The following is an 18241-nucleotide window of genomic DNA, read 5'->3' on the forward strand; positions in this document are numbered from 1 at the left end:
GAGGCAGGTGGTCTCGGCCTGGGCCTGGTCCCGGTGCCCAGCGCAGAGGGGCCGGCCGGCCCAGGAGCCGTCTGTGGCAGCGTGAGCTCAGGGTCGAGAGCAAACGCCACCTTCACGTTGCCACCCTGGTGGAGCTGCGGAAGCCACAGGGACACAAGACACGGGAGAGCTCAGAGCACGTGGCCTTGGGTGAGTTGCGGTCCCTCCCGGAATGTGTGAGAAAGACAGACCCCAGAGCCCCAGTCCCGGCGATTCCGACTCAGGAGCTGTTGGGGGAAGGTGCCGGCGATGCTGATGGGCTGCCCGCTTTGGAAGCTGGTCCTTCAGCAAAAACAAACTGTGAGGCTCCTCAAAAACTGCAAAGTCATGCCCTGGCTGGAGTAGCTCAGTGGGTTGAGCTCGGGCCTGCAAACCAAGGGGTTGCCAGTTCGATTCCTAGTCAGAGCACATGCCTGGGTTGCAGGCCCGGTCCCCAGTGTGGGACACACATGGGAGGCAACCACACATTGATGCTTCTCTTCCTCTCTTCCTCCCTCCCTTCCCTGCTCTCTAAAAATAAATGAATAAAATCTTTAAAAAAGAATACCTTAACTAAGATGATACAAAATAAAGATTAAACAAAAAAAAAAAAAACATGTTTAAATGCTCCTGGCATTTCTTTAAAAAAATAGCAAAAACATGTTTAAATGCTCCTGGCATTTCTTAAAAAAAATAGCAAAGTCATGACAGACTAAACAGGCTGGGAAAATGCTTTCAAAGACGAAAGAAGAGACTAGAGTCTTGGGCACGAACCCCATGATACCTGAACCCTGTTTGGATTTGGGGCTTTTAAAAAGTCATAAAGAAATTCAGGGTTAACTAGCAAAAGTTGAATTTGAGCTGCTAAATGTCTTCGGTGCAATGAGAGTTGGTGGGTTTTTTGGGGGGTGTGGGTGATGGGGCTGCTCTATGCTCCGATGGTGGTGGTGGTGGTCCCACAAATTTATATGTCTATTCCCTTACAGGACTGTACACCAAGACGTTAATTTTATTGGATGATGACTGTGAAATAAAAATTAAAATTACTTTTGAAGATCCATCAAACTCCCCGTTCTTTCACTCGACGGGACGCCGAGGGTGGCCGGGAGCCTGTGACCTTGTCTGCGGCTGCGCAAGGCCAGGGGCCCTGAGTCAGCCCCGACCTCCCCGCCCGTCCCAGGCTTTCCCAGACCCAGATGACTGACAGCTCCAGACTCCCAAAGCGTGAGGCGCCCTCCTTTCTGGAAAGTCGGTGGGTGGGACGGGTTACGGCAAGGAGCGACGGGGGCCTTGCTGATGGGAATAGAGTAGCCACAGAAACTGGTTTTTCTTCTTCAGGGTCTCGCCTCTCTCCTGCTCCACGCCCAACAGGGATTGGGCGAGTGACTCATCATTCCCTTCAGCTTCTGAAATGTTCCCAGCTGCCTTTGTTTTCCACGCTGCTAGCCCTGAACATCCCACCCGCAGGCATCCAGCGTGGGGCCGAGAAACGCAGGTCCCCTGAATCCAGGAGCTCAGAGAGCCCCGCGCAAGCTCGGATTCTGGGATTCTGGGAAAGGGAGGCAGAGCACTGGGCAGCGCAGCTCCCTCTGGGCACACGGGACAGTCCAGGCCCCAGTGCTGGGCAAGGTGCCGGCCTGGGGGCCAGGGACCCCAGTTGTCCTCTTTGCCTCTTGTCCTGTGACTCGGATGGAACACCTCCCTCCACCCTCCACAGCTAGTTTCTGCTCCTGGCATTTCTGTAAAACCTCTGACCGTGTGGGGCCGGGGGATGGGGGGGAGGAAGTGTCTGATGGGCAGGCAGCAGGCTTCACCTTGGAAAGACCACTCGGGTCTGCGGAGGGGAGAGCTCAGCACCGCTACGCTGCACACTGAAGGCGGCCGAGTGGGGGAACTGTGTTAGTTCTGTGTATCTAACCGCAGCTCCCCCAAATCAATCATTTTCTCAAAAGCATTCTGCTGTAGCTGGAATCCAGACACGCCCCAAATGCATTCTCTAACTGAAGAGGGTCCAGAGAGACTGAAAGATGCCCGAAAGCACGGGAGGGGGGCAGCGAGCTGCTGGGTCCACGGCTCCCGCCCCGGCCGGCGTGCTCTGCCCATCCAGGCGCGTCGCCCAGGGAGACGGGCCGCGGTGCTCCCGCGGTGACACTCAGAACGAAACGAGAACGGCACGAGCCGGCCCTTCCTGGGCAGCGCCGGCTGTCAGCCGCTGCCGAGGCATGAACGCACTAAACCCCACCAACGCCCTGGGGTTGTGGCCGCTTCTCTTTCCTGCTTCGCACAAGGGCAGCTCAATGCCATGTCCAAGCTGACCCTCTCGGGTGAAGCACAGGACAGAAGTCCAGTCTTCCTGACTCAGGGGCTCCCTGGGTGGCCTTCCCGAGTTCTGGGGTCACAGATCTGAAAGTCCCCGCATGGTACCCGGCATGAAGGGGTGCTCAGCCGGCCTGTGCTCCTCCTCATTCCCCTCTGTCCTGGCTCGGAGGAGCCGGCCCCGACATACAGAACAGAGGCGGACTCTTAGGAGAGCGCCCGACCGGGGCCTGGAACTGGCTCACGCCCACAATGAAAGGAATGTGTCTCCTTTGAACTTCAGCAGGTGGGGCGCCCTGACAGGTGCTGCCAGCACCGCCCGCTGCTCCCCCTCTCCCCGGCCCACTGCACCCAGGTCTCGTGCCCCAGGGAACACCTGACCCAAGCAGCTCTTGCCTCTGGGCAGCGCCAGCCGTGTGGCCGGGGAGACGTGACCTACAGACCAGCCGGCCAAGGACGCGACCTAGACAGATGGTCGTCAAGGTCTGGTGCGAGCGAGAGAACGAGGAGAAGTGTCGGAAGCCATGCCCGCTGTTGCCAGGCCTCGAAACACAGCGTGACCCTCACAGTCCAATAGAGTGAAAGCATACCGAGTGGAATCCGGTGAGACCCCCTCACCGCCGCCCCTGCCCTTTCCCGGAGGGCCATTCACGGGGTGCTTTTCCCCTTGGCCTCTCAGCTTCTCTCTGTGCCACACCTGCGAGTGTGCACACACACCTAGCCTGTGACGAGCGACTGGCCCCTGCTGTCCCATCGTAAAATGTGTCACTGGTTGCTGCTCTCCGGAAATCGGTGCAGCGTCGGGGGGCTGTCCTCCGGGTGGGCGCTGCGGCCTGGCGTTGGCTGTCAGATGCAGCAGCGTGGACACAGACGGGAGTGGCAACCTCCTAGAGCGGGACATCGCCCAGCTGCGGGGAGGGGGTGGCCTGAGTGGTAGCTGCCAGGGTGGAAGTCCAGCAGCGATGGTGTCCGTGAGGACAGGAAGGGTCACCCCAACGTGTAAGCAGCGCAGGTCTCGCTCGGCTGCGGCTGCTGTAACTGGCGCCACGGCCTGGAGGCGCTTCCTGGCCCGGCCGGCAGGGATTTCTCAGCCCTGGAAGCTGGAGGCCCCAGCGCGGTGCCAGCGGACTCAGTGTGGGGTAATGGCCTCTTCTTCTCGGGCAGACGGCACCTCCTCCCACGGCTGAGAAGCCTCCTCTCTTCCCTTCTAGAGGCCTGAGGGCTCCGGCCCCCCCTCAGGACCTCGGGGAGGCTTAGTCACCTGCTCTCCCGGCCCCTTCTCCGAATCCGGGCACAGCGGGCCGTGGGCAGCGGAAAGAAGGAGACCCTAACCCCGAGCGAGGCTCAGGGAGGCTCAGCCCAGGTCGGAACCCGGCCTCCTGACTCCTAGGGGCCAGGCGCGCAGCCCAGGCTGTGGGGAGCTAGCTGGGAACGCGCTGGGAGCTAGCTGGGAACGCGCTGGGAGCTAGCTGGGAACGCGCTGGGAGCTAGCTGGGAACGCGCTGGGAACGCCCTGGGAACGCGGGACTAGCAGGAGAAAAGAACGGCTGGACATGAAGAGACGCCCCAAGTCACAGGTCGCCCAGGAAGTGCCAACCAAAACAGCAAGGAGACGCCACTACACGCCTATCGGAGCGGCCGAAACCCAGACCCAGACAGCCCCCCGTGCTGGCGCGGACGGGGAGCGGTAAGGACTCTCGTTTACTGCTGCTGGCAACGCAAATCGGTGCCGCCACTTCGGAAGACAGTGGGGCAGTTTCTTCCCAAAGTAAACGGGCCGTTGGGGTCGGATCCGGCAATCGTGCTCCTTGGCCTTCGCCCGAAGCAGGTGAACACCGTGTCCACGCAAACACCTGCACTGGGGCGTGTACAGCGGCTCCGTTCTTGATCGCCACGATTCGGGAACAGCGAAGATGCCCCTCAGGAGCTGAAAGGGCAAACCAGCTGTGGCTCATCCACACAGCGGATTATCCTCAGAGCCTCCGTGTCACGGAAAGGGAAGAAGGAGCCTCACCGGCACGTCACAGCGCGAAAGAAGGCGCACTGAGCAGGCGGTGCGGTTCCAGCTCTGAGACCCCCTGGGGAAGGCGAAGCTGCGGAGACAGGGGCAGACCAGCGGCTGCCGGGGGGTTTGGGTGACAGGGAGGGGCGAACGGGCACAGCACAGAGGACGCTGAGCGCGGTGGATCTGCTCTGTGTGACGCGGTAGTGATGGACACCTGTCCCCGTATGTGTCTGCAAACCCACAGCACGTGCAACACGAGAGTGACCCTGATGTCGCTGTGGGCTCTGGGTGACGACACCGTGTCAGTGCAGGCTCATCAGTTGTGACAAAGGTCCCGTCTGGTGGGGCGTGTTGATGGTGGGAGGCTGTGGAAGGGGTGGGGAGCCGGGGCAGGAGGTATACGGAAAATCTCGGTACCTTCCCCTCAATTTTGCTGCGCATCTGAAACTGCCTTTTAAAAAATAAAGTCTTGATGCAATGTAAGTGGTAGAAGCGGCTTGTAGTTCAAAACTAGTTTGAGAGGCATATTAACTCAAAAGGAAGGGAGGGAAGGAGGAAGGGAGGGAGGAAGGAAGGGAGGGAGGGAGGGAGGAAGGAAGGAAGGAAGGGAGGAAGGAAAGGAGGGGAAGGAGAGACTGGAAGGCTGGCTGGTGCTGGCGTCCGGGAGAAAGTCCCGCGGCAGCAGGGAGGGTGCAAGCAGCCTGGCTGAGGATAGCTGCCTCCCGGCAGGCTGAAGGAAACAGCTGGCTGTCTGTGTCGGGGAAGCAGTGAAGTCTGAGCCCGGGAAACACAGTTCAGCTAAAGAGGCTGACTCAGGCTTCCAGGCGGGTGGCCCCTGGCTGTTGGCGCCCGGTGGCCACTTCTCGGGCTCTCCGGGTCTGTCCTCACTCCTCAGGGGCCGCCCTCTCCAGGAACCTCGTCGGAACTGCCCGCGAGGGGGGGCGGAAAGAGAGAAAGAGCTGCAGGACAAGCCAGCTGCAGGTTTCCAAGCTGAAAGCTCAATCCAGCAGAAGGCGTCAGGGGGGAGGGAGTGGGGGACCGGATGAAAGACAGTGAAAGGATTAGCCAAGGAACATTTGTGCACAACCTGTGGACACAGACAAGGGTCGGCTTGGGATGGGGAGAGGGCGGGGCCGGGTGAAGGAGGCGAAGGAAGGGGAGAAAACTGGGAAGGACTGTCATGGCTTAAACAATCATAAAAAGTAAATAAACAAATCAATCCAGCTGCAGCTGGTCGGGGACTCGCAGGCTGCTGGGAGTGGGGGGAAGGACGGGGCAGCGGTGGCGGGGGGTTCACTTATCAGAGTTTCCCTCTGAGGATTGCGACAGCGGCTGCCCGATTGTGCAACCCTCCAGCCCTATAAATACGGAGGCGCTGCAGCCCGGGGAAGCTGTCAGCTCAGCCTCCAAGGAGCCGCGCCTCCTCCCGCCGCCCCGGCCCAGCCTGGCCGCCACCATGAAGGTTTTGTACTTGCTGCTGCTGCCTCTCTGCCTCCTCTTCTCCCAGATAGCCCCAGGTGAGCTCAGGGGCCGGGGCTCCGGGGGCACGGGAGCTGGGAGGACAGCCGGCTCTTGCACCCTCAGGGCGGAGCGGCCGGACAGCATCCCCAAGGCTGAGGGGGCCGTGCGTCTGCGGTGGTGGGCAGACAGCAGGGAACCTGCTGAGCCGCAGGTCTGCGCAGCCCCTGACCGGCTGGGAAGGAGCCTGCGGGGAGCGTGTGCAGGTTCTCGTCCCGGCACCCACCCCGGGGCCGCCCAGCTGCAGGACTGGCAGGCTCGTGCCTGCTGCCTGGCCATCCCGAAGGCCCCGTGCCCTCCGCACCTGGCAGGGACATGGGGCCGGGCCCTGGCAGCTGCCAGCACCCCCCAGCCCCATCAGGTCTTGGGCATCTAGCAAAAACACGCTGTTGGGGGGTCACCTACTCCACCTGCAAGACAGCCCCTCACACAGGGCGGCCAGCTTCCTATTCAGCTGACAGGGTGTAGGCTGTCAGCCCTGGGTCACCGGGCGGGGCCTCCCAGGTGCCCTGCTGCAAGCAGGTGCCGCCCGCCCCTCCCACGGAGCCAGCTCACCAGTGGCTTTGACTCACCTGTGTGCAGGTGCTCCAGGCCCACGGGCGGTCTGAGACCCTCCCTCCCTGAGGAGCCCGCTCACATTCTCCCCAGTGTGCGTTCCCGGTCCGGGCGGGCTGCCCCAGCTCCTCTGGGTCAGAGCAGCCAAGTTTCTGGTGTGAGAGCAGGCGGGGCCTCCAGGAGGATTTGGGGAACACGTTTCACCCCGGCCCTGGCCCATTCTCTCCCTCGGGGCCTTGAGCAAGTCCCACTTTCTGGGTGTCAGTGCCCTCCCCTGCAGGAGAGCAGCAGCTGCCTCCGATGCACCCCAGCTCTGAATTGCTCCCCAAGGTTCAAACGCATCCTTCCCAGGCCATCACTGGCGCAGGCAGATAAGCCTCCTTCACTCCAGTTGTGCCTCAGTTTCCCCATCGGAACACAGGAACAAAAGTATTCTAACACAGCATTTTTAGTGTTTGCGGCCGGTACCCTTTAGAGAACTGGAGAAACTGACTGAGCTGCAGCCGGTTTTTTCAAAAGCGTGCTTCCACTCTGTCCTGCCACGTGTGTAAGCGTGCACGCTGTTCTAGTGCATGCGGGTTTGGGTTGTGTGTGCACGTGTGTGCGCATCGAGTAGCCGTGCGCCGTCAGAAAGTTGGAATGCCGCTTTGGGACCCTGAAGAGTCCTCTTCCTCCCTTACGTCTGAGTGGGGTTATTATGAGCATCCCATTCCGGGCACAGGAGACACAGGTGTTTCCAAGGACACGCAGGAGCAGCTGCACTGGCCAATCATCCGTGGAAAAAACACGAGCTGACACTGGGGAGCACTTAGTAAACACGGGGCGAGCTCGAGTGCTCCTGGGGTGGGGGCGGCTCTGCCCTGTGCTTGCACAGCACACCTGCCCAAACCTACCAGGCTGGGGGTTCTCCGTATGGGGACCAGGACACCTCAGGAAGGCGTGTCCCTTGGTTGGGGGGGGGGGGCTGTTCTGGAATGGGGAGATCTGTGCCCACCACCACCCCCGGGCTGAGCCTGGGTGGGTGGGGGGACTCAGATCGCCCCAGAGGCTCCGTTAAGTTACTGCCGCTGGGTGAGGTGTTCAGGTCGTGAGCCTGGCCACAGGAAAGGCCGTTTGTAACACACACATCCTGCACCAGGGTTTTCTGTGTTTTCTGGACATGGTTGTCGGGGGGAGGGGGCAGGGACAGCTATGCCCTCCACCCTGTCTTCTGCCACAGGACTCCCACAGAGTCTCTGCCTCACTTTCCGGGCTCCAGCTTAGGGTGTCTGCTGCAGCTGTTCTCGCCACGGCCACAGTCGTGCGGTTGCTCTGGTGGCTGCTGCCCGCTGGCTCCGCAGACTGCTGTGTGTGGTCGGCGTGATCCCAGGTCCAAGTTCAGTGCAGGGGGTGGGGGGTGCTGTCCCAGGCCAGCTTGCTCCCACCTCGCCCCCTCACTCACCTGAGCCCTGACATGGGATCGGCCCACTCCTTTTCTGGAAGGGTCCTTAGAGCTCCTTAGGCTGACTCAGTCGGTTCACGGGTGGGGAAACCGAGGCACACAGGAGCCGGGGTGAACGAGGGTCACACGGTCACTGCCAGAAGTCATGACACTCTCTGCGGCAGTCCCCATCTCTGACCAGAGCTGCCCACACCTGTCCCCTACAAATGCTCTTCCCGAGAGGACCGGCGATGTCAAAACGGCCCGGTGACTCAGGTCCCTGAGTCAGCAGGTCCAGGGCCCCGCCGAGGTGTTTGGAAATCAAGGCGGTTTGAGGCGGTCCACTCCCCGCGCCCGCAGACATTCACCGTATTTTTAGGACTGTAAGACACACCGGACCTTAAGACACACCTAGGCTTTAGAGGAGGGAAATAGGAAAAAAAATTTTTAAAGCAAAAAATGTGGTAAAATATTTAATAACCTGTGGCCCTGTTCCACCACCACCCACCCCCGCCACAGCAAGCCAGGTAAGCTACATTCTGACTATGAGATGCACCCCACTTTTCCTCCCAAATTTGGGGGGCAGTACATCTTATCATCTGAAAATACGGTAGTTTGCAGCTCCTATGCCCGGGCGCTGCCCAGGACTGGGGAGAGTCAGGGACGCAGCCACGTGAGTTCAAATTCTAGGAGCAGAGCCCGGCAAGAAACCCGCGTATGTAACAAATACCCCTAGGGTCGATCGTGCTGGGGGTGCCGGCAGGGCAGGGTGCACAGGGCAGGTGTGACTGCGGGAGGTGACCCAGCCTCGAGGGGCCAGGGCGGCTGAGAAGTGAAGGGAAAACGGGAGTCATGTGGTGTTCGTGGTATTTTAAGAAGATAAAAGTTAATTCCTCCTTAGCCTTTAACGATCAGGACATGCCACAGAAAACGTAGGTTTTCACCTTCTCTTACAAACACATAAAACGTGGCAGCAGTGAGCCACCCCGGAGTAGCAGCTGCTGGTCCAGGCCGCCTGCTCCCCGCTGGCCGCAGCCCCCACCGCCGCCCACCGCCCCTCCCCGGCCCACGCCACAGATTTACGGCAGCTGCCGGCCGGCCGCTGTGGGCACCCGAGGTGACAGCCCTGAATCAGATGAGTGAGAGACAGCAGCAGGCCTCGGGGAACAGGGACAGTCCAGACAGAAAGGGCAGCGGGTCGGAAAGACCAGAAGGTGATGAGGAATAAAAACGAGAGCTCTCACTGTTATCGCACACCTCACAGAGCCCCGATGGAGGAGGAGTGACCGCTACCCCCACCCTGTGGGTAAATAACGTGGCCAGAGTCACGTGACTGGCCCCGAGTGCGCAGGGACTGTAGGGATGGGGCATCAGCCTGCAGGCCAGCCTGCCTGCCTCTCGGCCCCGAGGGCACCGGGAGCTGAGCAGACTCGGGGGGGCCAGACCCGGGGCAGGCCAGTCGAGACCTCAGGTGACCCCCCGGGTTCGGGCGAGCCCCGAAAGGCTCACACACTGGGAGGGTGGCAGGACCAGGGACGGCGTGAGAGGCTGGTCGGAGGCTGAGCAGATGAGAGCGTGGGGAGGGGCGGGCGGCGGCGAGGACAGCGCTCCCCTGAACAGGGCCACCCCCTCCAGCGGAGCTTCTCCCCGGGTGACCAGCAGCTCAGCCTGCCCTGCCAGATTAGCCAGGCCCATGGTAAAGCACCGGCCATCCCTCCTCCATGCTCCCCTCTTCTTCCCTGGGGACACCGTGTGCATCCCTGGGAGCTTGGGCCTCAGTTTCCTCGCCTGGAAAACGAGAGCATTCAGCAAAACGACTCCCAGCTGCCACGTTCCAGGACCCTCCATCTCCGCCCACGTGCCCACACCTGAGTGTCGCGTGCCGCCATCCCCACCCCCGCCCGCTGACCCGAATTCCCTGCGCCCGTCGGACCTCGGGCGACTGCCGGCAGGCATGTGCCTGCTGTGTGACCTCTGAACCCCCGGGAAGAACGTGCGCCCTCGGCCCGTCCCAGGCGGACGGAGGGCGCTGATGGGCCACACGCGGGGAGGAAAGGGTCCGCACCCACACCAGAGGCCGCAAACCCCTGTGGGCGTCACCGCACCGAGTGTCCCCGGCATCTCTACTGGGCGGGGACTCCTCGGAGTGGTCGTCCTTATTTTAGACTTTATCCCCACGTCGTAGACTAGGTTTCAATCATGAATCTCACAGAGGTCGACTCCTCAAACGCCCGGCCCGCGAACACCCCAACCCGGCCCCCACTCCGAACGCCACGTTCTGCCTGTCACCTCCCGAGGCCCCCTGGACGCGCCGCTGGGCCCGCAGAGCTTCGTCAGGAGCAGCCCAGACAGGAAGGCCAGCTCCCAAGCTTCCATGAACTTAGCGAGGGGCGTCGCTGACCACCCACGAGCAGCAAGAGGCCACAGTGGACAAGGACTTCCTGGGCTACTCGTCGGCAGGGAGGGCCTCGGGCCTGGGTTATGTCCCGCTTTGTGGGTTTGATTTCTGTCCCCACTGAGTTTAACGGAGTCATAGGAATGCAGGGCGACCCTCTCCGGCCCCTGCTGCACGCTGGGTCAGCATGGCCCCTAAGTCGGCCAGCAGCCTCTACCTCAGTGACCGCAGTGGGAGGGGGCCGTGCTCGTGGGCAGTGCTTCCCCCACCTGGTCCTGACCAGGGGCAGAGCCTCGGCTGACTTGCCGAGGCCCAGGGGGCTCCGACGAGCTGACTCCTCGCCTCTGACCAGCCCCGGCCCACGTGGGGTCCGCCGAGGGGTGGACCCCTGCGGCAGGCGCCGCGAACAGCTGGCCAGCACGCTCCGCTCCTGTGCATGTGCCTCTGCGTCTGCCCCTCCCCCGCGCCACCCGACGGGCCACGTCAGCCTTGTGCCAGCCCTGACCTCCTCCCGGTCTCCGCTCTTCGCAGTCCTGGGAGGAGACGGGGGCGTGGGTCCTGGCCGTGGCGGAGTGCGGCCTCCTCTTCCCCAACACCCACGTCACCCGCGCCGTTCTCTTCCGCCTCGGCCGGTAGTCTTTTAGAGCAAGACACCGACAAGTTGGCCAACGGCTCTCCAGCTGTCCCTCCTCCCATTGTTCCGCACGGTCCCATTGTTCTCGTTGTGTAACAGGGAGCGGCCACATTTCGGAGTGGGATGGCAGAGGGCGACGTGCATTTTCAGCAGCCTGATCACCACGCTCCCCTCCCCTCCCCTCCCTGGCTCGGCCCCTGAAAGGCTCTCCTTCTCCTGCCTCTTCTCTGTCAAGTCCAAAGACTGCGCTCTGAGTATCCAACACGTCTTCTTGGCCGTGTCTCTCTCCTGCTACGGACCCTGGACCGCCACCCCCGACCTGTGCAGACCATGGTTGGGCTCAGTGGCATTGAAAGGGGACCGTTCCGCCTTCCCGAACACTTTTATTTTCTGATGGCTCTAGAACCCACCCGCCTGCGCCCGCTGCCGTAACCCCTCTCCCTGCCTCCCGTGTTTGTTCCCGGCCGGTCCGCCGGCACAGGTTTCCCAGTTCGCTGCCTGCTGCTTCGTCACAACTACCCTCAGTCGCCCAACACACAGTATTGCGCTCGACTAGGAAAACAGTTGGTGTGGCAGCTGTGCCTGGGCAGGAATTTTGTTTTCGCCTTGGCAGGATTGTTGACTGGCCTCACTGACGTACACTGGAAAGAGCCCCTCTTCCAGCTGCAAGCAGAGAAACTCGGGCATCTTTTGGGAAGGGCCTGTTTGCCTTCTGCCCATGTTTTCTCTCAGAGATCTGGCTCTTCTTAGTGATTTGTAGCAGTTCCTTACACAGCGCGCGTACAAGCCCTTTGTCGGTTGTGGGCATTCCAAGCCGCTCCTGGCTTGTGCCTGGATTTGCGCTGTCCTGAAGGAGGCTCTCCTTCGGGGTTTGCATCGCTGTTTTCATGAGGCTCGTAAATGCGTCACGGCTTCTGCTTCAGGGTTCAGGTTCTTTCTGCACCTTAGGGTATATTTTTTAAGCCAGAGGCATGAGGAAAATCTTCAGTATTGTCTTCTGTGAGCTTATTGTTGTCTTTTTAAAATTTTTATTTATTTATTTTTATGGAGAGAGGAAGGGATGGAGAAAGAGAAGGAGAGAAACATCAATGTACCGTTGCCTCTCATGTGGCCCCCACTGGGGACCTGGCCCACAACCCAGACATATGCCCTGACTGGGAATCGAACTGGAGACCCTTTGGTTCACAGGCCATGCTCAGTCCACTGAGCTGCACCAGCCAGGTTATTGTTGTCTTTTACAGGTAGGCTTGTAAAGGGGTGTGTGTGTGTGTGTGTGTGTGTGTGTGTGTGTGTGTGTGTACGGTCAGGTAAAGGTGAAAGTTCCTTCCATACGAACATCCAGGTGTCCCCAAGCCAGCCCGGGGGAGGCCCACTTCCCCCGCTGCTGCGCCGACCTGCGGTTGTTCTCCAGCAACGCCCCACGCGTGCCCGGGGCTCGTTCCGCACTCTCTGTCCTGTTCCATCCCCATGTTGTCCTGGTGCCCCCCCGCACGGTCGGACTCCCGTGGCTCTATAATTAGTCTTGGCATCTGGTAAAGCCCGTCTTTCTGCCTTCCTCTCCCAGAGCGTCTCGGCTACTCTTGGCCCTTTACATTTCCGTGCAAGTGTTAGGTTCGCTTGGCAAGTTTCGCTGAAACAGTCTCCTAGGATTTCCACAGCATTGGGTCAAATCTGTAGATTAATTTGAGGAAAATTGACATTTTAAGAATAATTAATCTTCCAATGCTTAAACAGCCGTTTCACTCATTTAGATGTTCTTTAATTTAACAAAAATATTTTATTCCTTATAGATAGAGGTATTGCACATATTTTCTTAGATTTATAAGTAGAAACTGGCTGTTTTGTGCTATTCTAAATGGTGTTTTATTTTAATTTTATTTTTTCTATCGGTTGGTAGTATACAGAAGTAAAATTATTTTTTTCCTTTTTTTTGTCTGCTGATCTTATACAGCAAACTTGCTCAATTTGCTTATTGATTCCTCCTGGGCTGTCCACATAGAATCATAATGCCTGCAAATACTGAGAATTTTATTTCTTCCTTTACAACACTCATCCACTTTATTTATTTCCTCATTTGTTATCTTATTCCCCTGGCTAGTGCCTCAAGTACAGTGTTGAACGAATGGATGATGGCAGCCATGCTGGTCTTGTGGCCAGTCTCAGACGGCAAGTGTTCAGTGTTTGCCCTCTAAGCGTGCTGCTTGTTGTAGGCTTCTGTAAGCATTCTGTGTCGCATGAAGAAAGTTCCCTCTAGCTCCTCATGTGCTAGGAGTTTTTTATAAGTCAATGTTGAATTTTCTCCCGCATTTTCCTGCATCTGTGGAGAAAACCATATGCTTTTACCCCTTTATTCTTTTTTTTAAAGATTTTATTCATTTATTTTTAGAGAGGGAAGAGAGGAAGAGAGAAAGAGAGAGAGAGAGAAACATCAATGTGTGGTTGCTGGGGGTCATGGCCTGCAACCCAGGTATGTGCCCTGACTGGGAATCGAACCTGTGATGCCTGGTTCACAGCCCACACTCAATCCACTGAGCTACGCCAGCCAGGGCTCCCCCTTTATTCTTTTTTTTTTTTTAAAGATTTTTATTTATTTATTTTTAGAGAGGGAAGGTGGGGAGAGAGAGAGAGAGAGAGAAACATCAATGTGCGGTTGCTGGGGGTTCTGGCCTGCAACCCAGGAATGTACCCTGGCTGGGAATCGAACCTGGGACACTTTGGTTCCCAGTCCGTGCTCAATCCACTGAGCTATGCCAGTCAGGGCTCTCCCCCTTTATTCTTAATAGGCATTGACTGATGTTCACATGTTAAATGACACAGCCAAATGGGAAATGAAAGCTGAACCTGGTTTTGCTTTGTCCACTGAGAATGTATGTAGGACCTTTGCCTCTGCTGACCAGGGAGGCTGACCTGCGAGTTTCCCTCCCTTTCCTGCTATGACTAATCCTGTCCGATTTTGGTATGTAGACCATCCTGACATCCCATTGTGAACTGGTGAGCATTCTTCCTCTTTTATTCTGAGAAACAGCAGGTGTTGACACTGCTCCTTATTTGTCCCCTGGGAGGGTGTGCCGGTGAAGCCACCTTGGCCTGGGGGGTTATTTCTGGACTCGAGTTCTTGGACAGTTACGGGGGCTATTTAGATTTTGACATCCTCGTTTGTTTATTTTAGTAAGTTGTGTTTTTCTGAGAATTTCTCTATGTCAACAAAACTTTCAAGCTTGTCCAAGTGAATATTCTATTTTTCTATAGGAGTGCATACGTAGAAAATTATTATTATTGCAACTAACTGTTCCTGTTTTTCACGTGCTGCCCTTGCCCCCACCCCTGGCTGCCCCCAAATCTTGCCCCCGAAATTCTTGAGTTCTCTGGCCAAATGTGAAAACCAGCGGTCCAGAAGTTCTCAAGCCTTTCCTGCATGTTAAATTTATCTGAGGAGTTCTTTAAAAAAAAAAAAAAAAAGACCAGCCCATAGACTGCGCCCCGGAACGAGTGTATCGACACTCGGGCGGGCATCACAGCTGAGTTTCACGTGGGTGCAGCAGGAAGGGCCACCGGTCTGGGCCGCGCCGTGCCCACCTGGGCGCTGCTGACCCTGGGCCCAGACAGCTCTGCTCTGAGGGCTGTTTCGGGCCCTGCAGGCATGTAGCTGCATCTCTGCCTCTACCCGCCTAGCACCTCCCACGCCCTCCCAAACAAGGTGTCCCCAAACAATGTGTCGACCAGCAATGTCCCCACACATTGCCCAATGTCTAGTCACCAGACACCCACAGTTGTAGGGTGGGTGCTACGGATTGAATAAGAGAACCATCTCAGTCAGTACAAGGGACAGTTCCCAACGAGCAGAGGTGTGTGACGTCAGAGTGCACCGTTTTCCAGGGAGAGGACGGGCTCTTGCATCAGCCAGCTGGGGCGGCCGTGACGAAATACCCCCGCGTGGGCCCCTCAGACAACCAAGATTTATGTTCTTGCAGCTCTGGAGGCTGAAGTTCAGGTGCAGGTTGCAGACAGGACGGTCTTCTCCTGAAACCTCCCTCCCTGGCTTGCAGACAGTGGCCTGTGCGGCGGCCGCACGGGGCCTGCCCTGTGTGTGCACGCAGCCCCCACGTGTGTGTGTGTGTGTGTGTGTGTGTGTCTCTCTCTCTCTCTGTGTCCAAATCTCCTCTTCTTGCCGGGGCGCCCGTCGTGTCGGATTAGGACTGACTCGTAGGACCTTGTTGAACCTCAGTCACCTCTTCAAAGGCCCGGTCTGCAAACACAACCACACTCTGAGGCCATGGCTGGCTAGGGCTTCAACACAAGCACTGGGGGCGCTGAGGGGGCACAGTTCAACCCGTAACACCTATGGGTGCGGAGCCGTGGCTTGAGTGTCGCTCCCCCAGGATACCCACTGCAGGGGCCGCTTTGTTCTCATCTGCCTGCAGCTGCCGGACCGTGAGTCTGGAGATGGTATAACTGGGACGCTCTGAGATTCTGGGAGGAAGGCAGGGTACATCCCGGCGGAAGGAACAGCTTTAGGGGCAGCCTGTCCTGCTTCACCAGATGTCCCAAAGGCCCGTGGGCCGCCAGCCCCGAGCCTGACGTGTGCTCTCTCCCCGCTTCCAGGTGCGGGCCTCCTGACCCTGTTCCACAGGTACCCGGAATACGTGTGCGTCAAGAAGGGGGGAACCTGCAACTTCTCCCCCTGCCCGCGCTTCACCAGGGCTGAGGGCGGCTGCTACCAGGGGCGAGCCAAGTGCTGCATCTGAGCCGGCCGCCGCGAGCCTGCGGGCACTCTCTGTAAGCGTTGTTTTAGTGAAAGAAAAAGCCCTTTCTTTTTTTTTCTTCAACATCCCTCTTTCGGACCAAAATGAATCTTGTGTCTCCTTTTGGAAGAGGTGAGGAGGCAGGGGGACTAGGAGGGAGGCACGCCAGGCTGCCAAGCCCGTGAGCCCGGGACGGGGGCGCTCTCCTCATCACCTCCTCCTCGTTTCGTGACCAAACCGACACGTGAGCCATGCAAGGAGTCCGCGCGCCGTCGAGAAGACGTGACGAGGGGACAGGCGACTTCAGGCCCCGCTGGGCCGGGCAGGAGCCCACCCCAAATCCGGTGCTCGCAGGGGCCCGGCCCCTCCGCAGAGCTACAGCTGCCACCTGCCTCCTTCCTGGGCCTGGGGCCGCGGGGCCGTCCAGCTTAGCAGCTGAGAAGTTCCAGTCTGACCGTGAAACGATTCGGCTTCAATGCTCCGCTCTCCAGGCCTAACGTCTGGGTTCCCAGGGGATGGTTTCTGGCTCTTCTGCCAAGTCACAGGCCTCTCACGAGCCCCCGCTGGGAGCCCCGCCCCCGACGCAGCGCGCGTGCCTGCCTGCCTGTCTGCAGAGCACCTGAGCCCGCGGCCACGCGTGGGCAGAGAGACGGTCCGCCTTCCCTTTCTCCCAATAAATGTTTTGCAGCTGGTGAAGCATCCGTCGTCCCTGGTCGGCTACGGGCCCCCTCGTTCTCCCCACGTCGCCAGAGTGTAAACGCACCGATGAGTGTCAACCGTTGCAAGAACCGTCGCCCCAGGGGGCGCCTTAGACACAGCGCCCCCCTTGGGTGAGCAGAGGAGCGGCCGACGGGGGCGGCCGGTTCCGGCTGAGAACTCCGGCGCTGGCGGCGGCCCACCCGCAGCGTGGGGCTGCACGACGACGGAAAAGCCAGGAGGGGCTAGGAGCGGTGCCGGGTGGGGACTGGAAGCATCGGGGGAACCCTCTGTGAAGTTCGGGATGGCCTGACCAGTGTGCTGTGCGCCTGAAACTAACACAAAATAAAACTGACTGTAAACTGTCTATGAAAAAATTCTTTTGAAAATACAATAAAAGTTGTCTAAGTTGTTTTTTTTAAAAAAAAAACCCGCTAAGGAATCCTCCAGGGCCACTCTGCCCTGAGAAGCGGCTGCAGGGACGCCGCCCACCCCTAGAGGCGGAGCGAAAGGCGGATCCGGGGGGCGGAGCCTCCCACCGGCCCGCTGGCCGGTTGCCACCCCCCCCCCCCCGCCACGCCCCAGCCTCACTGCAGCAGCGGCAGAGGGAAGCCCTTGCTTTACCAGGCGGCTTCGGTTCACGGGGTCGTGGTGACGTGGCCGCCCTGCCAGGAGCTCCTCAAGGACATTTTTATGAACCCTCAGCCACCGACCGAGACGTCACTGCCCATGCCAGGAACACGGTGGGAGGACACCAACAGCGCTGTCCCCAGAACCAGGCTCAGAACCGGACGGACTAGAGGACCCCTGCGGCCCTCCCCGTCCCGGTGACAGGTGGTCCCAGGGCTCACGCCCCCCTCCCCTGGGCAGCCGTTCCTGCCCGCAAGGTTTAAAGGGAGGGCAGCAGATACATCTGTGGCCTCCTCTGGCCCCACCCCCCGCCCCTCACGCCTCTGTCCTCCGCCCAAAGCTCAAGCCTGCAGCTTAGGAGCCCCCACCCCACCCAGCCCCACTGTCCTGGGACTCTGACCCTGACACCGTCTCACTGGGTCCCCTCGGAAGGAGCCGCCCCACTTCTCCCCGAGGGTGGCCTCTGATCACTTAACAATCAACTGTCCCCGGGACACACCTCCACCCCCTGTCACCACCACCCTCTCTCTGTCAGCCTGAAACACAAAGGTATGGCCTGGGCCCTCCTCCCCCCCCGGGGGAGCTCGGCTTGGAAACGAAGGGCTTTGCGTAGAGCTGTCCTCGACCCACTGCACTGCGCCCCCGCATGGGCGCAAGGCCCCAGCCCACGGTCCCTACGACTGCACCTGCTTAGGTGAAGGAGAGTGAGCAGGCGTGGGGTGCCCGCTCGCACCCTTGGGGACTGTGGTCCTCCCTCCGGCGTCACGGGCTCCCCCGCCTGCCAGTCCCTGCACGTGCTGACTGCCCTGCATGAGAAAGGCGTCCTCGGGGTGGATGGGTTTGCCAGGCTGCCCTTGGCCGGCGTCTGCCCCCACCCCTACTCCCCAGAACGCCTGCCTGCCCGGTGCCAGTGCGGTGGTAGATGGCCCAGCTTACAGCCCGCAGAAACAGGACATACCTGGCTACTTTGGTCAGATGTTACTTGAACGCCAACTCTAACGACCTGCAGGGGCCGCTGCCACCTCTACAGCGTCGGACATAGCAGTGGCCTAAACCTTCCCCCCACTCTGGCCTCCTGCCTCCCTGCCCCCGTGTGGCCTGTCGCCGGGGACCTGGGAATGTAGTCAACAGGCTTCCGGGGCCCCTCCTCCGTCTCCTGGAGGCCACACCTGACTGACCATCCCAGGGAGGAACACAGAACACCGGGCAATAAGAACAGCAGTGTAGCAGCAGGTGACAGGGGACTTCGGAGACGCCCCCTGCAACCTGGCTGGCTGCGGGGCTGCCCTGGGGCCTCGATGGCCGCGGAAGT

At 59.4% G+C, this 18241-nt stretch overlaps 1 protein-coding gene across 1 annotated transcript; it reads left to right on the forward strand.

Annotated features, from left to right (window-relative positions):
- The first annotated feature begins 5598 nt into the window (after positions 1-5598).
- On the forward strand, positions 5599-16693 carry DEFB1 (defensin beta 1). Its single transcript, XM_045821159.1, has 2 exons — positions 5599-5856; positions 15464-16693. Exons 1-2 carry the CDS (start codon positions 5796-5798, stop codon positions 15604-15606), a joined length of 204 nt encoding a protein of 67 aa, XP_045677115.1. The 5' UTR covers positions 5599-5795; the 3' UTR covers positions 15607-16693.
- The last annotated feature ends 1548 nt before the right edge of the window (positions 16694-18241 follow it).

Source organism: Phyllostomus hastatus, unplaced genomic scaffold, assembly GCF_019186645.2.
Source record: "Phyllostomus hastatus isolate PE091 unplaced genomic scaffold, TTU_PhHast_1.1 phas_scaffold_46, whole genome shotgun sequence".
In the NCBI taxonomy this organism is placed as follows: domain Eukaryota; kingdom Metazoa; phylum Chordata; class Mammalia; order Chiroptera; family Phyllostomidae; genus Phyllostomus; species Phyllostomus hastatus.

What these genes read in the sequence shown, in the direction of transcription:
- DEFB1 (XM_045821159.1), top strand. Translation starts at nt 5,796, where the DNA reads ATGAAGGTTTTGTACTTGCTGCTGCTGCCTCTCTGCCTCCTCTTCTCC. An exon ending in CTTCTCCCAGATAGCCCCAG is followed by an intron (nt 5,857 to 15,463) that starts GTGAGCTCAGGG and finishes CCCCGCTTCCAG; the next exon opens with GTGCGGGCCTCCTGACCCTG.